The sequence below is a fragment of the Meles meles genome, chromosome 2, assembly GCF_922984935.1.
Source record: "Meles meles chromosome 2, mMelMel3.1 paternal haplotype, whole genome shotgun sequence".
Lineage (NCBI taxonomy): Eukaryota > Metazoa > Chordata > Mammalia > Carnivora > Mustelidae > Meles > Meles meles.
The window spans coordinates 109,755,474-109,781,038 of NC_060067.1; the positions used below are offsets into that span (position 1 = coordinate 109,755,474).

A 25,565-nucleotide genomic window follows, 5' to 3' on the forward strand; every position below is an offset into this window, starting at 1 on the left:
CTTTCCATTCCTAGGATCTGGAGGTGAGAACCCTTGCAAGCCTCATCCATCATGCAGGCAAATACCTCCCCTGGTAATCTTGTTTTTTTTTCCCCCCCTGGTAATCTTTAACTGAATGAAAACTTTAAGAATTTACCCTTCCTCTGATGGCGAACAAGAAATCATCAGCCTGGAGGTTTCCCCCATCACTGTGGGTAAACACCAGGAGCCAATACTTAAATGAATAAGAAGAGACCTATTTTTGGAAAGTGGCATCCTGGTTTCCATTCTCTGTTATTCACAGGTCACGGTGCTGACTGTGGCTTCTGCAAATCGGCTGGGCTTAAAAGTCATCATGACTTCAGCACGTTATCTTGTTTCCTGAGGCCTCTTACTCTCAGAGGGGCAAAACTAGAACACTCACTTGTCATGGGTTTTCCCCTTGTTCCCAGCCTCAGTGGCTTTGCCTTCATCTGGCTGGGACAGATAAGAGGAATATTTCAGAGTCAGTGGAATCTAACTCAAGGGCTGGAAGTTAGTAAGCCAAGTACATACTCATAAGCATCAAGAGCCTGTGGCAGGGGTTCAAATAAGAGCAAATTCCCTGCTGGATGATGATGGAACAGAGAAGGTGCAGCAGAGAGGATAAAAATCTTAGTTTCCTGAGTTTCAGTGCAATACATAAAGTAGTTATGGTTAATGTTAATAATACAGCAAACTTGCTTTGGATAAAACTACCCCAGCAGTCAGGATTATACTTTTTTTTTTTTAAATAATCCTTAATGGATTAATGGTAAACCTTCTTTAGTTAGACTGACATATTTACAGGGAAACTTAATGTATTTACAGGAAATTTCATTGTCCTGAATTCAATGTCAACGAGTCTATACTTCAGTGAAATCTTAGGTGATCCTCTTGGCTGGAGATTGGACCTGTGCCAGAAAGGTTCAACCAAAAACCACTACATGCACATTTTGATAGGTAAGAGTGTGCACCTTTTCTCTAACTTGGAGAAAGTTCAGGAAGGAGCACTGAGAATGATCCAAGGGGTTAAAAATAGAATCTAGGAGGAGCTTTTAAAAGAAGGACACTGATGTTGCTTGGAGGAAGAAAGAAGGCTGCAAGATAACACTTTTCATGGCTTTGAGGCGACACAGAGTTCTCTCTCACAGTTTTCCACCCACTCATCCATTCATTCACCTCAAGTGTCAGGCACCGTATCGGGACCTGGGGGACGTGCAGAAGGACACAAGGAGAGGCAGATAAAAAAAAGTCTTTTGCTTCAAAAAGTCTCTTCTAAAGTTCTAGTGACCAAGAAGTAAATAAAACTGAGGGTTGGAAACAAGAAGTCTGTCCGAAGTGAAGGGATTTGAGAAACTGAAAAACTTGCCAACACTGGGAGTGATGGAAATAAATAATACATGCCCACCTGCTAAGAGTGATGAGAACTATTGCTGGTTAAATGATGAGGTAACTTCCAGGGCCAACTGGAAGAATTTCCACCAGAAAAAAAAAAAAAAAATTATAGCTTCAAGTTCATAGTTTGGAATATTCTATTACAGGCCTTGTGCAGTGAGTATAAAGTAAGGCAACTATTTTGTGGTTTCCACTGTGCTTTTCGTCTATACTTGAAACCGTATGATTCATCTCAGGGTCTATCCAGGCCACAGAAACAGCAGAAAAGGAAAAACCAGTGGTGGCATCTCTCCCCACCACAGTGAAGTTAACAGAATGCCCACTGGCCATGTTTACCCAGAAAATGAGTATGTACAAGTTCATGGTAAAACAGTGGTGCTGCTAAGTCTTGAGTTCCTCTTCTGCCGCAAGTTCTGGAATTGCCCAGCTTTCGATTAACTGAGAGTTACCATCACTCAGGTCACATAATATTGTGATTCTGTATCACAAATACAGAAATACTGTATCTTCTGCTTACTTTATGGAACTGGTACAGAAAACCAAGTCAGATCATTTAAATACCAAGGTCGCGTGTTTTTTGTTGTTGAACTGCAATATTCTAGTTTGACTTTAACCACTCAAACGGGGAAATTCAAAATTTTCTATTCGTCTTTAAGTCTAGTGTAAAAACTTAAAAAGCCAAGATAAGAGAAATAGAACTTTATGGTGAATAAAGGCCTTGCTCAAGAGAGCAATTTCTAGTCAACACTTGCAATATTCAGTGATGTTTGTGGAAATTTAAGTAAGAATTTTATTTTTTTTAATGCTCAAAATTATCTTTTATGGGTCTCCCCAATATGCAAACAGCCCATACTTAAAATTATGAGCAATTAGAAAGTTGTTCCAGCCTTCCTTCTTTCTTTGTTGATAATATTTATTGTTATAAAATGAAAAGACTATTTAAAAAAAAATCGTGTATTTTAAATCAATCCATTAAATAACTCATTCTAAGAAAACTATCTACTTTGTACGAAGCACATTGTTTTTTCCCAAAGATAATACTGATATAAACATATATACATACATACACATATATGTATATATGTATGTATATATAATGTGTATATTATATATTAATATATTAATAAACTATATAGTTTATTAATGTAACTTATGGCACAGTAATTGAAAAAAATTGTTTCTAAACATATCTAATTGTGTATCATAAGCACATAATTCAACAGAAGTACAACTATTTAATGAAATCCTCCCTGTCCCTCCTCTATCCTGAAACAATGTCTCCTAGGTGAAGTCTCTATCTGTTCATTGCTTACCTGTCTCACTTCCAATCAAAGGCTGATTTGCAAAATGCTTGACAAAATCCTTCAAAGATGAGAATTCATTAAAGCCAAATTTAAATGAATATCCAGTATATTCCACATGAAAGTGTTTGACAGAGTCTTTGGCTCTGAAAGGGAAAAAGAAATGCTTAAGGTTATTTAAGGTTTTGAAGAAGAAGAAGACAAATATAACCTTAGGTATTAGCATCACCATTAAACCCTTCTAAAAACTGAGACTTGCAAAAAAAAAAAAAAAAAAAAAACCTGAGACTTGCAACCCAATTATTGAAACCACTGGCATTTTTAAAGTACTAGTGCTTTTTTGGCAGAGCTCTTCTCAATTTTTCACTGTAATAGAAGACAAGAGGAGATTCTCCCCGTGCATTCTCTGACTTACCCAAAGTTATTCTGGACCCGTAACCCCCTTCAGTATTTAAGACCAGCAGAGAATAGGGAATGATAGAAATGGCAGGGCGCACCCTCCCCAAGTTCTCCTCTTTTTGGCTCTTCTCTCTTACTTGTTTGGGAGTCCATCTGAATTCTGTTTCTGTCACTTAATTTGCCCTTTTTTGCCATGCTGGTTCCACTGCCTGCAGAACGAAATACCCCATTTCCTACAACGTCATTTGCCACCTCACTTTTGGAATAAGGCAGGGCACTAAATAAATTATAAATTGTAAGTATTTATAGTTATATATAAATATATAAATTATGTATTGTTTATAATATAAATTATATATATAAATACGAAGCGTATATAAATTCTATATTACACATTATATATAAATTATATATATCTTACATAGAGATACATTATTTGACTCCCACGATTCCTCTCTTCTCTATGAATGGCCTGCTCCAACTTTAGCATGCATCAGAAATCAGAATCACCAGGAGGGCTTGTTAAAACCCAGATTTCTGGGTTCCACCTCCTGGATGCCTGACTCAGTACTTCCAAGGTGTGGAGCCCGGGAATTTGCACCCCTAACATGTTCTTGGTGATGCTGCTGGTCTGGGGACCACACCCTGAGAACGGCTGCTCTAAGCCAAGTGGACCTTCAGTTCTCCTAGAAGTTTCTGTTGTTGTCTCTTAGCTCTTACAGCCCCCAGCCCCCTTCACCTGCAACAGCATCCCCTTTGTTTCTGATCAAGCATCAGTTCAAATACCACTCACTCTGTCAGTCACTGCATGATCCTTCCATCTTAAGTTACTTGCTTTGCTCTTCTCAACCTTCCAAGCACAGATCTTGCTTTCTTTCCCATGGGTTACCGTGTTCTACCTTGTAGACAGCTACCTGTGCAGCGTCCCCCCCCCCCCCCCATGAGGCTATACTTCCTCAGAGCGAAGTCTGAACCTTCTCAACACTCACCACCATGGTCGGCATAGAGCGGATGCTCTCACACACTGATTGTTAAGGGAGTGAACCAGGGAATGAGACAAATCAGCCAGTCTTCTGAGCCAGTCTATGGTTCCTGTCACCTCTGCTGGTGGTTATTTCTTTTTCTGAAAGCACTTCCAAGTGTTTGTCTTGGAAATTGGTGAATTGAATTTACATTTTTATACAGATGGGATATACATGTGCCACCTATTTGTAAGGAGCTTCTGATCTAATTGCTCACATGAGATCTAAAGGTGAGAAGTTAACATTCTTTGATCCAATACTCCCGCAGGTTTGTTAAGTGATTTGGGGGAGATCTATGCATTAAAGGATTTGCAGCCTAACGACCTGATGAGATTTTCACCTGTAGCTGTCCATCAGAGAAACCATCATTCTTGCTTCTACCTGAGCAGAATTTCCTGTCTGATTAATACTTTTCCCAAAAATGTTATTTAGAAAAATTCTAAGCAAAATATAGCAGAGTAACATGAAAAATGTTAATGAATGTGCGTGTGTGTGTGTTTTCTCCATGACCTATTTATCCCATCACCCTCCCATGATGTGGCAGGCAGCGAGCTATTGCGACCCTGATTCTCAGTCCCTGGACTACATAAACCTTTCCCATTTATTCAATAAAATGCTAGTGTAGATGCTACTATGAAGGGATTTTGCAGATAATTCAGGGCCCGCATTAGCTGACCTGACAACAGGGAGACGGTGTGGGTGGGCCTGACCTAATCATGTGAGAGTCCTGGTAAAAGCAGAGTTCTTTCTGGCTGGTCACGGGAGAGGAGATCAGAGAGACTGTTCTAGAAGGAAGCAAACATCCGTGCTGTGACTGCCTGTGGGGGCCACTTGGCAGGGAACTAACTATGTGTGGATTCCAGAGGCTGACCCTGGTCCCTGGTCATAGCTACATCGAAAAGATGGAACTCAGTCCTACAGCAGTAAGGAAATGAATGAAAAGGAAAGAAGCAAAAAAGAAGAGATTGAGGGAAGAGGATTCTGAGTCCCCGCTGAACCACAGTGTCAGCCAGCACCTTGGTTTCGGGCTGGTAGGAGCCCCAGCAGAGAAACTGGAGAAACCACCTGGGCTTGCAACACACAGAGACTGTGAGATGATCAATGGAGTTGTTTAAAGCCACTGAGTTTGGGGTAACTCATTATGGGCACAGAAAATATGGAAGTCCAGAAGCACAAAGAGAAGAAAAGAAAATTAATTCTTGGCTTTTGAGCTCATAGAAACCTGCCATCAGTTATTTCGGGAAATACTTTTGAAGCCAGTCTTTGCCCCTATCAGAGGGAGAGGAGATTTAAAAAAACAAAACAGAAAAACAAAAACAAACAAACAAAAAAAACAGTTCAGTCTCTGAACTGGATGAAAAAGGATTCAGAGGGAAAGGAGTGTAGATGTAGATGTTGAGTTAGTGACAAGGAGGCCTAGACCACGTGGGGCAGAAAAGAATAGAGAAAACCTCATGTCAGATCAGCGTGAGGGGTACATCAAGGGACTCTTTTATTTTTTTTTTTAAGATTTTATTCATTTATTTGACAGAGAGAGCACAAGCAGGGGGAGAGGTAGGCAGAGGGAGAGGGAGAAGCAGCAGGCTCCCCAAGGAGCAGAGAGTCTGGCCTGAGGCTCGATCCCAGGACCCCAAGATCATAACATGAGCTGAAGGCAGTCGATTAACCGACTGAGCCACTCAGGAGCCCCCCAAGGGATCTTTTCAGGAGCATATGGAGGTGCTATGAGAACAGGAAAAAAACAGTAATGGTTTGAGGTTGTCAATTTCATGGATCCTCACATCCCAAGTCCAAGCAGAAGGCAATGTCCCATAAACCCAGAAAGCCTTGCTACACGCCCGCAGAGGCCAAGGTGACAGATGCTGACCGAAAACCAACGCCTCCCCCCGATTATCACCGGGCGAGGTCAGCTTCCCTGATCAAGAGGCCAGGTAGGAAGAAGCAGGAGAGGAGAGAGACCCTGGAAGGATTGGACCATCACGGGTTAGGGCTGTGTAGGGACCAGATCAATTCCATTAACACTCAGAGGAAGTGGAGCTTGGAGAAATCCATTTATAGAAAGAAAACAAACCTTAAAATTTGCCTTACTGCCTGCTTGAGTTTGTGATTATGAATGCTGCACAGTCCCAAGTCATTCTGATTTTCCAGGGCTAGCAAGAACTGTTAAGAGGATGCTGGGCCAGGTTTCAGGAATTTGGATTCCAGTGCGGTTTCTATCATTGATTTATGGGGTGCAAAGACAATTTAGCATTTGGGTTTCGGTTTCTCCATCAGGTGAGACACTAAACAATTCATAAAGTGTCTTTAGGCTCTCCCGTTTCCTTTCCCGCTGAGGGAAGGAGAAGGAACGGTTCTCACAGTCTACCACTCAGGCCTTGGAATCCTTAGAGCTGCAGGTCGCCCAGGAGTCAAGAGAATTTGTTTCTGGCAATGTGAGAATGTTGTTACCTGGCAATGTGAGTGTGATGATAAAGTCAATGCCTGTGTAAGGAAGACTGGGAGCAACGCTGAATTCATAGAGTTCATCAGCGGCTTACCTCACAGAGAGAGAGTACAGCCCGGTCCTTTCATTGCTGTCCCTCAGAAGGTAGCTGCCATCACATCCGTTTGAGAGGAGAAGAGCCTCAGCCGCGTGGCGTGTGAGGTTGCCATGATACCACCTAGGAAGGAGAGAACCACACTTTCACTTGGGACTCACCACAGGTGACTCTTCCTTCACTGGGTTTTCCTCTCAGAGATGACCTCAGCAATGTTCTCCACCACAGGTAGCCCAGACCAAACATCAGGACAAGGAACTCTCTGGGCCGGGCCGAGGGGAGAGTAGAGAGAACTGGCCAAAAGCAAGGTTAAGGGTTGAACTGTGTCCTGACAATTCATATGTTGAAGTCCTGAATCCCAGTACTTCAGCATGTGACCTTATTTAGAGATAGGGTCTTACCTTTAGCAAGATTTTTTTTCAAAGTCCAAGTCAAAAATAACCGTTAAGAATAAGATTTGGCCAATTTTCTTTCTCTTGATCTCTCTCTCTCACGCTCTTTTGCAAGCATGGTCCTGCCTTTTGCAGTGTTGGCAAACCACTGAGCTACTATACTGAAGTCCACGGTCATCAGTGAGATGAAGTTGAACACAGGAATTCCGATGTTTTATACTGACACGTAAACCCCATCAGATCATGTTTCAGACTGACAAGTATTTGAGAAGTCCCAAGGAGATTCAAATCAATCTAGATGTTTTTTAAAAAGTTTGTTTTAGAAAAGGTAACATAGATCCATGGTAGAAGAAAAAACCCCAAGTGGCTCAAAAAGAAGACTCAGTAAAAACCTTGTTCTCACCCTGAATCCCCAGTTCCCGTTTTCTTTCCAGAGGACACCAATGTCAGCCGTTTCCCCATGTTTCCCCCTCAGAGACAGCTATGCATCTGAAGGCATTCTAGTACGACCCCCACCTCCTAACTCTGTGGAAGTAAGAGCATTCTAGGCACACTGCTCTGCTCCTTTCCCCATAGATCTTACACGTTTTTTTAATGACTCACTAGAGGCGGTCCAGTCTGGTGAGATGGGATTGTGGCCCCTGGAGTTGGTTCACTCAAGTCCTATCCAGGTGATAGACACCTCCACCAGCTGCACAACCCTGGGCAAATTACGTAACCAGTCAGAGCCTCAGCTTTCTCACTTCTAAAACAGGATTCACACTAGCCATATCCCATGGGCAGTTGTGAGTACCACTCACATTAACACACATGAAATGGCCGAAACAGGCCAGGCAAACATCAGAACTCAGGACACGGTAGTGGTTACATGAAATCACTGGGACCCACAAAACCTAACTTGTGCTACAGTATCCTCATCAATGTGATTTTCTTTGGCCTCAAATATAATTTTTTTATTACCTTCAGTTTATTTTGGAAAATGGGAAGCTATGTACAGGGGACAGTCACCCCTGCAAGGGACCCTCAGCTCAGGGCCGGAGAGGAAGGAGTCACAGGCAACTACACAAGCGATGTCAACTATGCCAGTGATAAGAGGTATTGAGGATGAATGGAGAGTGTACAAGAACCTCAAGGAAGATGGATGCCTGGGGGGCTCAGTCGGTTAAGTGTCTGCGTTGGCTCAGGTCACAATCCCAGGGTCCTGGGATCCAGCCCTGTCTCAGGCTCTCTGCTCAGTGGGGCATCTGCTTCTCCCTCTCCCTCTGCCCTCCCGACTTGTGCTCTCTCTTTCAAATAAATAAAATCCTAAAAAACAAACAAACGAAACTTCAAGGAAGAGTCCTACTCTGAGGGTGAGGGCTCCTGCTGTCGTCTACTGGGACATCCCTCTGGCATGAAACTTTAGCTTGATAATAAACAGTCCATGTAAGACCATCTGTGGAAGGAAGTTTCTACATAGGTCTCCAACCAATCTGTTTTCTAAATCTGCATTTCCCAATACATCTTTCTTTAGCATATTTCCTCTGTGGGGCACAGATGCCCCCATCCAGTATTAGAAATGTATTTGTGGGCTGGAAGCAATGGTAACATTTCTATAAGATCGCCCAGTTGTTTATGCACAAAGAAGCCCCCTTCCTTGAACTGATTCAGACGAGTTCAAATCTTCTCATTACAAAATGTTTTCAAAGGACAGCTGGAATCTGGAACGAATACAATGTTGTACGTCAGTTATGCCTCAATAGAAAAAGGATAATTGTAGGAATTAAAAGTGAAGCTATAAAAAACTTCAGGTTCGGCTACAGCCAAGATTCTAATTCTTTTTGACAGGTGAAATCTCCACAAGGTCACAAGTCCTTAAATACATCATGCCAATAATTACTTTTTGGATGAACACTTTGGTATAAGATTCTGTTTGAGCCAATGGGTTACTTCTTTGAAGTGATAAAACTTGATTAATGAAATTCTAAAACATAAAGGGCTTGGACATTTTTTTGGATTCTTTCCAGTGAGATCTGAAGTCTGTGATGAAAACATTTACAGAATTCTTCTGGTAATTACAGCCGGATGGCAGTTTTTACTGAGAATTTTTTTATGCTCATCTTTCAAATCATAACGATGTATCATAAACATACAAGAAACACTTGAGCGTAAAGCAGGGAGAATCACACTGTCCTGAATGTGGAATCTCTCAGCACGGGTTAGTTTCTGGATGGCAGCTTGGCTGAGTCACTATTGCCATCCCATTGGGTTTTATCCAAAGTCCTGGGCGTGGGATGACCTAAGACAGAGACTACCCGGCAGCCTCCACATTTCAAGATGTCTCTGGGGCAATGGGATCCTCATTCCCCAAAGAGCTCTTCCACATCTGACCTTCCTCTTTTAGTTGAGCTAAGTATCCCTTTCCTAGAAATCTTGATGAACGTATCTTCTGGGGAAGTAACTCAAGATCCAAATAACATTACATGTCCTTTCTAGCTCTATGTCCACTTTCGGTAAGGATCATTCAAGACCGTGTCCACAAACAGCCAAAGGTTGAAAATAAAGCTGATAGTTTTCTCATAACAACCTTCTCTACCTTTTATCATTCCAATCTTGATTTATTAAGCTTCAAATCTGTTCCAGATTATACGAGGCAGGTCAAAGGGAACAGAAATGGAAAATTCCTGGTCTAGTCTCCACTAATTTAGTCAGGAGGGTAAGCCAAGTACTTTGCAAACTACGTTCTAGAGAATGGTTCCAGGAAGAAAGATCAAGACCATTGTTTGAATGAGCCAATATCTGAGTAGGCTGTGAAGGACAGTAAGTTATTTCGTAAAATGTGTATCATTTTTTCCAATTATAAATCATATGTAGTAAAAATTAAAATATGTACACATAGAGAAGAGAAAGTGGGAGTCTTTCACAAAGGAACAAATACGAATTTCAAATAGTCTCAATACTAATTAGAGAACTGTAAATCAAGACAACAACGTGATATTTTCTTTACTCACCAGCATGGCTAAAATTGAAGAATTAGACAGTATTAGGTATAGAAGAATACAGGGCCATGGGTATTACCATTCAGTGCTGGTAAGGGTAGAAGGCTGGGGGGGAATCCAGCACACATGGGCTGAACATGGGCATGTGACCAGGGATTCCTGTTCTAGAGTCAGCCTCTTGCAAGACTCACACGTGAACTGAAGGAAATAAGAATAAAGGTGTTTATTGCAGACTTGTCGGTGAGAGTAAAAATTTGGAACCATCCTAAATATCTACCAGCAGCAAGACGATAAATAAAGTTGAGAGCTCCTAGAAGAAGATTATGTAAGAAGTTAACCGAGGGCGAAATGCCATTGAGAGCATTTTGTTGATGAGGGCAAGGGGTCAGGTGCTATAAGCATTTTGTGTGAAAGGGGGTCGGGGGGTGGGGGTGGGGGGTGCCCAGAATGCTTAACTTGCAACAAAGAACAATGCGGTCCTAAACACCTGAAAATTGTTCTGCTAAGAAGCCAAGTGCACCCCCACTACGCATCACTGAGGATGTTTGTGTGCACGCACACATCAAAGCTGATGGATCCCAAAACACATTATTAAGTTAGAGGACTAGTGACAGGTATGGGATGACACTTCTTATTTAAAAAAACAAACAAACAACTTTCCTTTCCACCCAAACAATACCACACATACACATAATCATATACAGGTATGCAAAAGCATAAAATAGAAGTCTGAAAAAAATACACCACCAAATTCAAATCCTGGAAGGAACCAAGGTGAAGGGTGTTGTTAAGGAAGACTGTAGCTCCATCACAGTTTCCTGATTTGGCTTGATCTAAAAAATAATAATAAAACAGATTCATCTATCCACCAGGAGACTAGAACTGGAAAAAAAGGGAAGCAGTTAATGTCTTCTTTACTCCAACCTCCAGAGACAGCTCTGTTAATAATTTGTTTTATTCTTTCCTTTATTCCGCTGCTGTTTATTGAACACTGGAAGTGACCTAGCACCCGGGCGGGGTAGGGGAAAGCTGGGGAGAGAGAGAAACTTTTTCTCCATGTAAAGCACGGTGAGATTTGGAGTGACCGCTGTCCAGGGAAGGGAATGATAGGAGAGCAGGCCTGGAAACCAGAGAATGGTAAGTGTGTCTCGCATCAGAGCAGCACTCGGTGGTGTGAGCACCTCGGGGCGAGTGCAGCGGGCAGCCATCAGGTGTGGAGACGAAGCTGGGAGGTTGGCTGAGTGACAGAGGGTGCTGGGGATTGACAGGTCCTTGGCTGATTCTACAGTGATTTTTATGGCTTCATATGCACACTTGAACTCCTTACATAAAGCCCTAATTGCACGGAACTGTATTCCAACTAAATTCCTATCACTGGAACCGTTTAAAACATTTTTTTTGTTGTTGTTGTTATTCTGATTATTAGGCCAAAGAGTCAGAATTTAGACAGGTTGAAGCTTGTAAAATTTGCAATTCTCTTTAAGAAAACTGATATAAAATTTCACACACAAAAAATTAAATAATTATGTAGAATGGGAAATCACACAAAAAAGACACATTTAAAAAGCTAACAAACATCACAAAACCAAGAAAAACAACTCATTTTCATTAACTGCCTCACATACCCTTATACTTTTTTCCTCTATATTTTTGGTTGTATTATCTTTATTTCTTTACATGACAACAATTTTATAATATAGTTTTCTAGAGAGAGACTAGAATAATAAGTCAGTCTTTCATCTAGAATATTTTTCTAAAAATTATTCATAGCATAGAAAAATTATTTTCAGGCTTATGGGTAATCAAGTTTTTAAAATCATTACTAAATTCTGGGACCTCTATCAAATTTCTCTCAAATATGAGTTCTAAGATTCCAGAGTGTTTTACATTTTCTTGTATAGGAACTAATCTTAAATACCCTTTGAATTGGTGACATTTATTAACCATATGACTAGGGTCTGTACCAGGGAGGGGCCCTGAAGCTGCGGCCTCATTGGCTTCCCAGCAAACTTATTTCTAGTGTCTCTAAAAATTATATATGCTTCTAAGCTCTAAAAAATTAAACTATTAAAAATGTTTAGCTTAGGGGCATCTGGTGCTCAGTTGGTTAAGCACCTGCCTCTTGTTTTCAGTTCAGGTCATGATCTCAGGGTCGTACGATCAAGCTCCACGTTGGGCTCTGTGCTCAGTGGGGAGTCTGCTTAAGATTCTCTCTCTCTCTCTCCTTCTCCCTCTGCCCCCCACCTGACTCACCCCTGCACACACATCCTCTCTCTCTCTCAAATAAATAAATGGATCTTTAAAAAAATGTTTAGCTTAGGGAATAAAATCCATGTATAATCCCCCACCATCAGGTTGGTTTATAGTTCTTTTTTTTTCTTTTTTTTTTTATTAAAGATTTTATTTATTTATTTGACAGAGAGAGATCACAAGTAGGCAGAGAGGCAGACAGAAAGAGAGAGGAGGAAGCAGGCTCCCTGCTGAGCAGAGAGCCCGATGCGGGGCTCGATCCCAGGACCCTGAGATCATGACCTGAGCCGAAGGCAGAGGCTTTAACCCACTGAGCCACCCAGGCGCCCCCCTTTTTTTTTTTTCTTAAAGATTTTATTTATTTATTTGACAGGCAGAGATCACAAGTAGGCAGAGAGGCAGGCAGAGGCAGAGAGAGAGAAGCAGGCTCCCCGCTGAGAAAGGAGCCCGATGCGGGACTCAATCCCAGGACCCCAGGATCATGACCTGAGCCGAAGGCAGCCACTTAACCATCTGAGCCACCCAGGCATCCCTATAGTTCTTTCTAAGAATTCTTTTGTACAGTGGGTGAATAAAGCCTCAACCCTAACAAGACTCTCATCCAACCTTTGCTACATATCATCAATGACGGGAACTCACTACTCTATAGGCAAGATCTTTCCATATTGCTATGGTTGATGGCCAGAAAACTCTTGCCTACATTGAATTGCTATTTCCTGCTGTCTAGCTTTCCACAGATGGTCCCAGAGCTACTTCTTGGAGTTCTATACATGATACTTAAACAGCTGAAGCACTTAGATTGCACTCTTTTCTCTTTCCATCGCCTTCAACTTCTCTTTTCATGACGGGCACCAAGGGACATTATCCCCTCTGAAACCTTCTAAATTTTTAAAATCTATGTTAAAGGTAAGCTCTGACTTGGAAAACGAAGCCTCAAAGGATCCCTCTTATTCTACTGCTGGGTCTGTAGTAAGGCAACCCCAGGATTGTGTTAGTTTCTTGACAATTGCATCATGCTGGGGATTTACACTGTACCTACTGTTGGTTGGTTAAAACTCCCAAGTAAGTCATTTCCCTCTGCCGTTCTGTCATGTCTTCCCCAGCTGCATCAGGAGACCGATGTTTTTAGAATCAAGGGCAGTAAGAACCTTTTTACAACTGGGAAATGCCAACCGAAAAGAAATGCGAAGCAGCAGAGAGCTTCTATCACAAATGTCCATGTAGCACGGCACGTCGGGGAGAGTTCTGCTGAGGAGGGACCTTGCCTTTGTCTCGGTCACTTCCTTAGCTTGTCTGTTTGCTCCCACTTCCTACTTGTTTGCTATGTGACTCCACACAAATAGCAACTTTAGTTTCCTCAGCAGTCAAGGTGACTAATAATAGTGCTATGGTAAGAAAACCCTTTTGTTTTCATGTATTGGAACACTGTCTTCTTTTACAAACTTATTATTATTATTTTTAGATTTTATTTCTTTGTTTGAGATAGAGACAGAGAGCGTGCAAGCAGGGGAAGGGACTGAGGGAGAGGGAGAAGCAGATTCCCCGCTGAGCAGGGAGCCTGACAATGGTGGGGGTGGGCCTGGATCCCAGGACCCTGGGATCACAACCGGAACCGCAGACAGACACTTAACGGACTGAGACACCTGGGCGCCCTTTTGCAAAGTTTTTTTTTTTTTTTTTTTATGATTCGTTAACTTTTGCAGAGGAGAACGTGCTACTTATAATATGTTTTATATTTAGCAAATCTTGTATCTTATGCTAGACAAAATATGGCAGGCATTGTGCTAGGTATGGGAATAGTGTGGAATAAGGTTCATCTTCCTGAAACAAAAAATTAAAAAAAAATTCTTTTGGTCTCATTTTTTCTGAAGAAGTAGAAAAGAGCAAGAAACTACTATTTATAACATACATTCAAGCAATGTTGTATTCTTCTTTTTCCCCAAGGCCCACACACATTGCTATAAATATGTCTCAAGGCTAATGGAGGTAACAGAGCAGAGACTCAACAAGCTTGAAAAGAGTATTTGCACTGGGTATGAGATTACCAAAACCAGCAGTTGACCTTGAAGGAAACAGTGGTATTTATCCCTTCCATGATATAGTAACAAATTAGGAAACACCCACCCGCTAAAGAATTTTCATCATTGCCTCTCAGTAAGGTACAGGAAGTGAACTCAACCACAGAGAAAGGCAGCCCAGACAGATCCAGCAGGCTGGTCCTCAAGTCAGCCCCTTCTCCCATTCCAGGGCAGTGGCCCTTGGTGCTGGAACCTTCTGGGAAATTGCCCTGGCATTTTGGAGCCTTCACAGTTTTTACCCTATTGGGTTTTATTGTCTTAACTTAATCCACTGATATAAACTGATATTTCATTTTGCTCTATCCTTTAAAGGAGAGGCTTTCAAACTTCTTGAATCAGCCCACAGTATAAAATGCATTTGCCTCTCTCTCTCTCTCTCTCTACACACACACACACACACACACACACACACACACACCAGAGTATTATAAGCGACAACAATGCTGGGGCGCCTGGGTGGCTCAGTGGGTTAAAGCCTCTGCCTTCAGCTCAGGTCATGATCCCAGGATCCTGGGATCGAGCCCCGCATTGGGCTCTCTGCTTGGCAGGGAGCCTGCTTCCTCCTCTCTCTCTGTCTGCCTCTTTGCCTGCTTGTGATCTCTGTCTGTCAAATAAATAAATAAAATCATTAAAAAAAAAAAAAAGAAACAACAATGCTCTTTCATAGGATATTTACTATTTACTATTTGCTTTTCTCCACTTGTTTTTGACAAACATTAACTGTGACCCACTAAACTGACTTTATGGACATGAATGAGTTGCACCTGGTGTTTGAAAAACAATGCAAAGCCTTGCTACTCAGTGCCTGGCAATCTTAATAGAAATGGACATTCTCAGATCCCTATACCTGTTGAGCTATAATTTATACTCATCAAGAGTCCCATATGATTGTTAATGCAGTTTAGAGTTTGAAAAGCGTGGAGGTCAAGAACTCTTGGTCCTAAAAACTTTAATTTGTTTCAGTAGGTTTGATAGCTTGAATTCACAGTGTGTCTCATCTAAAGAGGAGTACACAGAGGGTAAAGAAAGTACTAAGTGGCTTTAAAGTACTAACGGAGAGGAAAAGAGAAGGATTTGCAAGCTAACATGGGCAGAAATTTCCCAAATAGCTACAATCGTAGTGATACAGATATATGGTATATGGTATAGGAGGGGGAGCTCACAGGGGCTGGCATATCAGGGAAAGCTTCATGGAGGAGGACTGGAGCTTCAAGAATAAATATAGGCTTCATTAAGTAGCAAGAGAAAAGAGCATTTCAATGAGAGAAATGGCATAAGCAAAGGTACTGTGGTTAACACATACCTGACATATATAGGAAACAGAATGCCTAGTTGAAACAGGGGCTTTAAATTGAGGAGTAATGAAAGAGAACTCTGGAAGAACAAGTGGGCACAGGAGTGGTCTTGCATGTTAAAACATGAGCCACACACCCATTTAGATTATATATTCCTTAGTGAGAAAATTTCTTAGTAACACATATCAACAGATTATTCATATAATGAATGACTTGTTCTTCTCCTTCCTGGCAAAAAGAAGTGACACAGAACCTACATTCAGTCCCATCAGAGTTATACAAGAAAACATATAATGCAATCTAAAGCAAGAATAGAAACTCCTGATTGTGTGACAGCAGCTAAAATTCCCTGGAATTGAACAGCCAATAAAAACCCTCTTTACAGAATTTTTTTTTTCTTCATTTTCAAACTTATCTTCACTTTTAAATGACACGGACACACTCTCTGTACTCTCAAAGACAGCAAATGTGTAATGGAGGATGCCATACCCCTTTTTAAAGGTCATGGATAGCCTAGATGTCCATCAACAGATGAATGGATAAAGAAGATGTGGTATGTGTACACACACACACACACACACACACACACACACTGGAATACTACACAGTCATCAAAACTTGAAATCTTGCCATTTGCATCTACACGGATGGAACTAGAGGGTATTATGCTAAGCGGAAATAAGTCAGTCAGAGAAAGACAATTACCATATGATCTCTCTGATATGAGGAATTTGAGAGGCAGGGTGGAGTGTCATGGTGGGAGGGAAAAATGAAACAAGATGGGACTAGGGAGGGAGACAAACCATAAGAGACTCTTAGGAAAAAAACTGAGGGTTGCTGGGGGAGGGGGAGGGATAGGGTGGCTGAGTCATGGATATTGGGGAGAGTACGTGCTATGGTGATTGCTGTGAAATGTGTCAGACTGATGATTCACAGACCTGTACCCCTGAAACAAATAATACATTATATGTTAATTAAAAATAAAAATAAATAAAAAGTAAAAAATAAAAAAAAATAAAGCCCATGGATAATGGCACCAACTGATCCATTTTCGTTCTTGCTAAGGTTATGTACCTGGGCCTCAGAATCCCTCCAAACACAATGGGGATAGAACACAGGATGAAACCATAGGGCGGTACAACTCCAAGCCATCTTAACCAGGGTTCACCTGTCCTTAGCACTTGAGTCGTTCCGCAGGACTACGTGGCTGCTGATTTCCCTCATGCTTGGTTGGTGCTAAATACTGTGATGTTTTGTGAAAAATAAAGCTCTTGGCCCTCTACGCCATCAGAAATTGTGGGTTACAGATAAGGAAAAACCTTGCCAACTCAAGAGCTATCAGTGCCGCAATTTATATTATACTAAGGTCACGACAATGTCTAGGATAAGACAGTGCTGTCCCTATAAATACATGAAGTCCCCTACTCACAATGGTGAGTGTATTTTTCCACTGGCCCTGTCCCAGTGGAGAGAGCCAAACAGGCTTTGCAAAGTTTTTGAACATTCGAATGAGGCCTAAGAGAGGTGTTAAGTGTGATGCTGAGGTTAGATCAGCTCCCCACAGTCCTTCCAGTAAGGAGGTTTCTATCATGGAACCTGCTGGTCTGTGGCTCTTCATATTGCCATTCTGGATGCCCACATTTCCATGTGCTAATCGCGGACCTAAATGGTGAGGCCAGCTGCCCTGGGAAATTAGGAAATGTACTTGAGTGATGACAGGGGCAGGGTGCTGGCTAGCTGGTCAAACGAGGAACTAAGGGTGGGCCCCAAGGTTTGTAGGTTTTTTTCTGGGTGGGAGTCAAGGCTCAGCTAAAGGCAAACAGGGCGGAAAGGAAGCAGAGAATCCTGTGGGGGTCGGAGGTCAGGGCAAACCTGTTCCTGAAGGAGTCCAAGGAATGAGGCCAACGATTCCAAGAGAGGGAAGACACACAGAGACAGAGGCAGAGACTCTGATATTCAGAGACACAGACTGGCACAAAGAGTCAGAGACACAAAAGGGAAGAGCCGTGGACAGAGAGACAGAAAAACTCTGAGCCAGCTAGAAAGGCACAGTGGCTCACACAGATAGCAGAAGCACACAGGGCGGTGGCTGAGGGCACATGAGACAGAGAAGCCAAAGAGAGAGGAGGACACAGACACATAGAAACCCACGGAGCCTAACTCGTAGGTGGGTTGACACACCAGGGAAGACAAGGACTTGTGGAGACCAGAGGAGCCGTGCCATGGCCTGTGGGGTAGGGGACAACCTGTGTCTCATTCCAGCACAGATCCTTCCATACGGTCCCCAGGTCAGCCACCATGGGGCAGGAATGGTCGCAAGACTACAGGAGTGTTATTGGTCCCCTAGGGGTTTGAGCTTAGCGACTGTTGGATTTGGATGAAGAGCCAAAGCTCAGAGACGGACTGGCGAGACTATTTCATGGATAAGAACTTGCAGAGGCCTGGAGTGGCTGGGCAGAGACCCACATCAGAGGTTTTCTCAGGAGGGCTCATTCCCAAGAGGAATGGCGCTGGCCTCCGCACTCGTTCTCATTACTCGGTCATCTGTACCGCATAAAATGCTGCTTCCAGGTCATGTTCTTGCTGCGGGCCGGCCGCCATTGCAGTCTGCTACCAGAGACAGAGAGATCCACTTTCAGCAAGCTACAGCTATGGGAAAGAGCCCTAGACGTTAGGGGATGAAAATAAATACAGACAGATCCTTGTTTTCTGAGTTCTCTCTTCTGGGTTGCATGGTTCAGATGAGGCTTCTCAGCAACGTCGGTTTGACCCACCAGAAAAGAACTTTTGGGTATAAGGGGACAGAGTGAGTCTGAGGGTAATACATACAAACACATCGTCAGGGTTGGTGGGGTAGAGGGCTGAAGTCAAGGACCTTAAAATTCTGGTCTTGCCTTTGACTCAACTTGGGGCAATTCAAACCTTCGGACACATCTGCTCTTTGCCGAGTGGTGGTCTGGGGTGGGACAGTCAGAGATGAAGAAGCTACAGTCTTGCTCCTAAGGAGCTCGCCATGGAAAGGAGTCGACCGTGCTCAGCCTAGAGCAGGGGGACAAACCTCTTGGTGCTTTAGGACTGACATTTGCAAAATGATTCTTATTATTTGGAGAATCAAACCCAAAACATAGACTGTACTGGCCGTGAGTCAGAACCCTACAAGCCGTAAGATGAACCCCAGACACCTTTAGAAGTGTACCGTGGTAAAGTGAACAAAGAATGAGTTAAAAGACACTGATGGCATTAAGATTTTTAAAATTCCTTTGACGTTATTTTGAAGAACCATACGAAAGCAGAACTCATTCTTATTTGGATGTGAATCGCTTACTGTGCTTCCCGAAGTGGAATGACTGGTTTCCACCTCTGTTCCTTTCTTGCTCTCCCAGGTCGTCACTCTAGTTCCCTATTCCCCAATCTGTAAAGTCCCTGACTAATTAGCTTTCTTGGCTCTGGTCCCATTGTTACTTATTGTGCTCAACTACCAGATTCATCTACCAGATTCATCTACCAGATTAATCTCAAAACAAAACTTGATGGCCATGTAATTCCACATTCCTATAAGCATTCAGTAAGTCCATATTGTCAAAGGGAGTTTGACCGAAGTCCAAACTCCTAATCTATATAAAGCCTTCCGGAATTTGGACCAACCTAAATATCCAAACTTTAATAGAGGGAAACAGGCTGACCTGGGGAAAAGCCAGACCCACAACAGGCTTTGACACAGATTAAAACATAGATGATGGAAAAATATCCTACCAGAAAGCAAAAGAAAAATTGTATATGTGCTATGGCCATAATTCAATCTGCGCGCCCATGCGCGCGCGCGTGTGTGTCTGTGTGTGTTTACAGAAAAATATATCTTTTTAAAGATTTTATTTATTTATTTGACAGAGAGAGATCACAAGTAGGCAAAGAGGCAGGCGGGGGGGGGCGGGAAGCAGGCTCCCTGCTGAGCAGAGAGCCAATGTGGGGCTCGATCCCAGGACCCCGAGATCATGACCTGAGCCAAAGTCAGAGGCTTAACCCACTGAGCCACCCAGGTGCCCCCAGAAAAATATTTTTTAAAAGACTGGAGACAAGTTGAACAATATGTCATCTGGGTGGTTGTACCTGGCTGACTTTTTGGGTGCTTTTATTTCCCAAATTTTCAATAATTAATACATATAGTTATTATTTTTAACTGTTTACTGTGAGTAACTTCAGGAAGTGGAAAAATAGCATAAGTAATAGAAAAAGTAATACACATATTTAAATAATACCCATGTTTTAGGTAGAATAATTTTCAAACTTTTGCCATATATTCTTTATATATTTTTGGAGGAACATTTTAAAAGTTAATTATAGATATCATGACGTTTTAAGTAGTTCAGCATGTGTCTCTAAAAAGTGACATTCTCTTGCCTAACCATACTTTTATCAAAACAAATTAACTTACTGCTCTTACACTTTTTAAAGTCATAAATATTTTTTACAAGGTTTTATTTATTTATTTGAGAGAGAGCGAAGGTAGGGTTGTGGGGGGCAGCAGGGCAGAGGAAAAGGGACAAGCAGACTCCTTGCTGAGTGCAGAACCTGACATAGGGCTCAATCCCAAAACCCCGAGATCATGACCTGAGCTGAAATCAAGAGTCTGATGCTTAACCAACTGAGCCACCCAGGTGCCCCTAAAGTTATGAATATTTTTAAACAAAGAAGTCTGAAAACAGGTAATACGGGCAGGCTCTACTGGGCAGGTGGTCATGGAGAATGTATGACCCACAGAGACTCTGGAGTTGAGGGAGCAACACAGTGAAGAGTCCACCAGGTGGACTGTGCTAGTTCTAGATGGTTCCATACCAGGGTGTAGGAACCAGAAGCCTGTGGGCTCAGAATAGGAATTTATCCTCCAGGGGAGTTGGGAGGAACAAGACATGAACACAGGCTTTTTTCCTTCTTTTAAAGGCCAAGGCTCTGGCTATGACACTAGAAACCAGAAGAGGAAAGGCAGGTGGACATTTCTCAGACAGTGAGGTTCTCCACGGAGACTCTGAGATGTAGAGCCCAGAACCCACTGAATGAACACATTCCTTAACTGCTGGTCCCTGGGATGAGAGACTTTGAGTCATGGGGGCTTCTCTGATTTTCTGAATACTCTCATGTTTTGCCATGTCTACTCTTCATTCACGCCATTTTCTCTTCAGCAAATGTCATCTTTTCTGATGTCAACAGACAAATATCTGTTCCAAACAACCAAAAATAGGTTCCAAAGCCCTATTGTCCACGACCAGTGATGTCCTTCCTTCCTGCCACACACCATGCGCTTCGCCTAGATACACTCATGGCCTTCAGTCCCTCCACCCTGCATTATAACTGCATGTGTGTGCTTTCTCTGTCCTCTGCCCTGTAAACTCTTTGAGGGGACAGCCGTTTCTTCTTCATTTTAGTGACCCCCACACTGCCTTGTCATCATTTAATGGCTGGATCTATGAATGGATAAGAAGAGTTAATGGATGAAACAAAGTGACCCTACTCGACATGAAGAACGTTGGTGGACAGATTTCCACATGTAAGTAGGAGGAAGTCACCATCAATAGAGGAACAGAAAACACAACAACCGAAGAGGAAATTCATTTGAGTCAAGGAGAGATTAAACTGTAAACCAGTTACATATACATATACATACAGCTATAGGAGAAGCACCTTCTATTTTCAGAATCCAAGATTACAGAGTTGTGCACAGAAGAGGAACAAGTTTTATTACTCTACTTGGTGTCACAGCTCTGTACACAGATTCCTTTACGACTTTGACTTCAGCAGCACCTGGGTGGCTTGAGCTCCTGACTCGATTTTGGTTCGGTTCATGATCTCAGGGTTGTGAGATCGAGCCCCGCATCAGGCTCCACGCTGGGCCTGATGGGTTCTCTTTCACCTTCCCCCTCTGCCCCTCCCTACCCACTCCCTCTTTCTCACTACAAAAAAAAAAAACAAACAAAAAACCAACCAACAAAAAGCAAAACTTTGACCTTACTTTTCTTAGCCTATTCTGTTTGCCTAGCTCTGAAAAATGGAATCTACAAAAAATCCAATGAAGTTTTTTGGGGGGCACCTGGTGGCTTAGTCAGTTAGGTGTCTGCCTTCGGCTCAGGTCATGGTCCAGGGCTCCTGGGACCAACACCCACACTGGGCTCCCTGCTCGGTGGGGAGTCTGCTTTTCCCATTCCTTCCTGCTCATGCTCTCTCTCTTCACTCAAATAAATAAATAAAGTCTTTAAAAAAGAAATCCAATAAAGTTCTGATTTATTAGGGTATTGGCCTGGCTTTGCAGGCATGAGCATGCATATTATGTGAAGAACACAAAAGTTCACATAGGTCTTTTGATAATAACATTTGTTGGCTGTAGTAATCACAGAACTTCCTTTTTGTCTCTCAGTTCTTACTAGTATCAACAAATAGTGCTAATATAATAAGAGGAGACAAGTGTGATGAAAAGTAGCACGTTGCATTAGTGGGTATGCATGTGGGCCTCAGAGCCAAACTCCTGGATTTAAAGGTTTTTGAGCATGTAACCTTGGACATGTCCTAAAACTCTATCCTTCACTTTTCTGGTTTGTAAATGGAGATAGTATAGTGTTTATCCCACAGTGACATGTACATTTAATAAATCATACATACAAAGGGCTTAAAACAGTGCCTGGCACATAGTGACAGCCAATAATTCCCTGTTGCCATTATTAGAACACAGAGCTTCTTCGAACAGTGGAAAGAGCATCGCTTTGGGGTAGGCTTGTAGGCGTGTTCCTCAGCTGCACCACTGTGAGTTCTGTGACCTGCACGGTTCACGGAACTTGTCTGAGCCCCCTCTCTGTCTCTATGAAATGGGTATAATCATACCACATTGAAACTATTACTGGGAAAGCTAAGTGACATAATGGGCAGAAACGGCATGGTGCTGGCACATAGTATGTGGTCAGTAAATAATGAATTATCACAAGAATCACTGGGACTGCGGGCAACATGATTTTGCTGATAGTGAGTCTCCTTGTACATAAAGTTGGAATGCTAGTACCTTCTGAAGACCACAGCTGGTGTATGCAAAATGTCTGGCTCCTAATGAGGACTCATTTTGGTTATGATCATCTGTTCCCTGAGTCAGCAAACCACCACCTAAGGGCCAAATCCCGCCAGGGTACAGGTTTTTGTATTTCCTGCCAGGGTACAAGTTTGTATAGACTCAGAGACAAGAATGGCCTTACATTTTTAAATGGCAGGAGGAAAACAAAAATAGAAGAATATTTTGTGACTCATGAAGATAATAGGAAATTCAAATTTCAGCGTCCACAAATAACATTTTGTCTGAGCACTGTCACGGTCATTTGTCTCTGTGTTATCTATGGCTGTTTTTGCATATCAGTGGCAGATATGAGTACCTGTGGCCGAAATCACAAAGCCTGGAAAATTTATTATCTTTTTAAAAAAAAAAAAAAAAAAAGCTTGCTGACCCCTGATCTAGTCTAACCTTCTCTTATATGTATGGTGGTAGAGAAATTAGAGACTTGCTTACTGACTTACTGGTTGATTGATTACATTGTCTTGTAGCGAACTTTGTTATAATAATCAAAGACTGTCTGAAACTTTAAATTATTAACTGACTAGTAATTTTAGAACTAGTTATTTATTGAGGTCACCTCTCTAGCATTCACTATTTGTTTCATTTCCCTATTGCTCCATTCTGAAAGCAACAAACAGCCTCCCTGTTCCCAGCCCACCTCTTCCTTATCACTGACCATTCTCAGCGCCCTTTGCCCCTCCTGTCTTCCCCGAAGCCCACCTCCTCTCCCAGTCCCATCCCGCCAAAGTGTAAGTAAAGCTGAGCGACAATCACAGATGGGGTTATTTCTCCTTTGCTTTGGACACATTAACACATTTAGGATTAAAGAACATAAATGTTTTTGTTTTTTAAAAAATTTTTAAGATTTTATTTATTTGAGAGAGAGAGCACGCACACAAGCACAGAGCACCAGTATGGGGAGGGCAGAGGGGGAGAGAGAGGCAGAAGCCCTGGTGAGCAGGGAGCCCAGGGCGGGACTGGATCCCCAGACCCTGGGATCATGGCTTGAGGCACAGGCAGATGCTTAGCCGACTGAGCCACCCAGGTGCCCCAGAAAATAAGTGTTTTTAGATTGATGCTTTATAAATGAGACTCAGAAATGCATCTTAGATGCCTGAATTAGGTACTTTAGCAAAGAATAAATCGATGCTCTGAGTAAGCCATGTGTGTCCTAGAAAGGCAAGTGACAGATTAATTTGCTGAAGCTCAGGGTTTAATTTTCAAAACTCACATATTCCAGAGCCTGAATAAAAATAGGGACCCAAGAACGAGGATGTATGATATCGCTCTAACCAACACATCATCTGTTTATATCTACCCAAAATACGACATAAGAATCTACCTAACAATTCAAGTAATATATTTAAAATAATTTAAAAATTAAATCTTTAAAACCAGCCACATATTATTTATCAATTACATGAAATCATTTTGGTTTTGTGGCACTTTTTAAAAACTGAATTTGGCTGAAGTTTTGGTACAGATCATACCTAACCAGTGACTTAAAGTTTCAAAGAAAAAGTTTCATTTATATTCAGAATTCTGCCAGGGGCAACTGGTCCTTTTCAAGTTTTCTCAGATATTAATCACTTGCAAAAGGTCTATCAGCAATGTCCTGAAAGGGCAAGTACTCACTCAAGTCCATTATTAAATTTTCAGAAATTATACAGTTAGGTTGTTAAACTGTTGGCAGCTTGAAATTGCCTACGGTAGAAGTATTTATACCAGGGAAATAGGCAGACTGTAGAAATCGCCTCTTGTCCAAGTGGTTTATTGGCACCCCGTTATATTTAAAAATATACTTATTATATTTTTTAAAATTATATTTAAAAAAAAACATGCTCCTGAAGGTTCTCATTGGGGTGGTGAAAATGTTCTAAAATTGATTTTTTGTGATGTTTGAACCACTTTAAAGTCGCTAAAAATTGTGGATTTATACACTTGAATGAGTTTTATCTGCAAAGTACACCTTAATAAAATTGTTAAGCAAGCTTCCAAACCAACAAATAAAATGTCAACATTTATTAATGGTTTTAGGATTCAGGGACATACCCAATAAATGAAAAAAAAAGCCTCGTTTTTTTCAGCACTTCTGATGGATTTATATCCTATGCAGCAACTCGCAACCTTGGTCTCTCTCTGGAATCATTTGGGGAGTATAAAAAGGAAACACTCACTCCCGTGATACTAATGTCATTTGTCTGGCATGTGGCCTGGACAGGAATTTCTTTTTTTAATTGTTATTTATTCACTTGAGAGAGAGAGAGAACAAAGGAGAGCGCGAGCTGGGGAGAAAGACAGAAAGAGAGGGAGAAACAGACTCCCTGCTGAGCAAGGAGCCTGATGTGGGGCTCCATATGGGGCTTGGTCCCAGGACCCTGAGATCATGACCTGAGCCAAAGGCAGACGCTTAACAGACTGAGCCACTCAGCTGCCCCTGGACAAGAATTTTTTAAATAAAAACTTCTTGTGTGATACTAGTACACGGCTAAGGTTGAGAACCTCCACTGTAGGGTGATTTTCCAATTTAATTGTAGCTTGTCTGTTGTTATGGAAACCATTCTTAAATATTCAGTAAATTTCCAGGCTTCTGAAATACAAAAGTTTGGACATACATGCACCTTTTTGGGATGTTTCTGGGTTCTACTGAACGTCCATTCTCTGACCATGGAGGGAAGGCAAAATTCTGTTTTCCTTGTGGGTTTTACCCAGTCACTTCCTGTTATGGGCATACGGTGGAGAGAGGAGACATCACCGAGCTCGTCCTTGTCATCCAAGGAGGTGACAACGTCACTCGAGCACAGAATGTGGGCTCAGGATGGCTTAATTAAAGA

At 42.0% G+C, this 25,565-nt stretch overlaps 1 protein-coding gene across 1 annotated transcript in view; it reads right to left on the minus strand.

The window, feature by feature from the left end:
* DAPP1 (dual adaptor of phosphotyrosine and 3-phosphoinositides 1) overlaps positions 1–25,565 on the minus strand; it is a 51,104-nt gene that overhangs the window by 23,672 nt on the left and 1,867 nt on the right. Inside the window, exons 2-3 of the mRNA XM_045998362.1 lie at positions 6,655–6,777; positions 2,709–2,842 (exon numbers count right to left, since the gene is read on the minus strand). Of these exons, the coding sequence (XP_045854318.1) occupies positions 2,709–2,842; positions 6,655–6,777 (257 nt within the window). The remainder of the gene's footprint in view (positions 1–2,708; positions 2,843–6,654; positions 6,778–25,565) is intronic.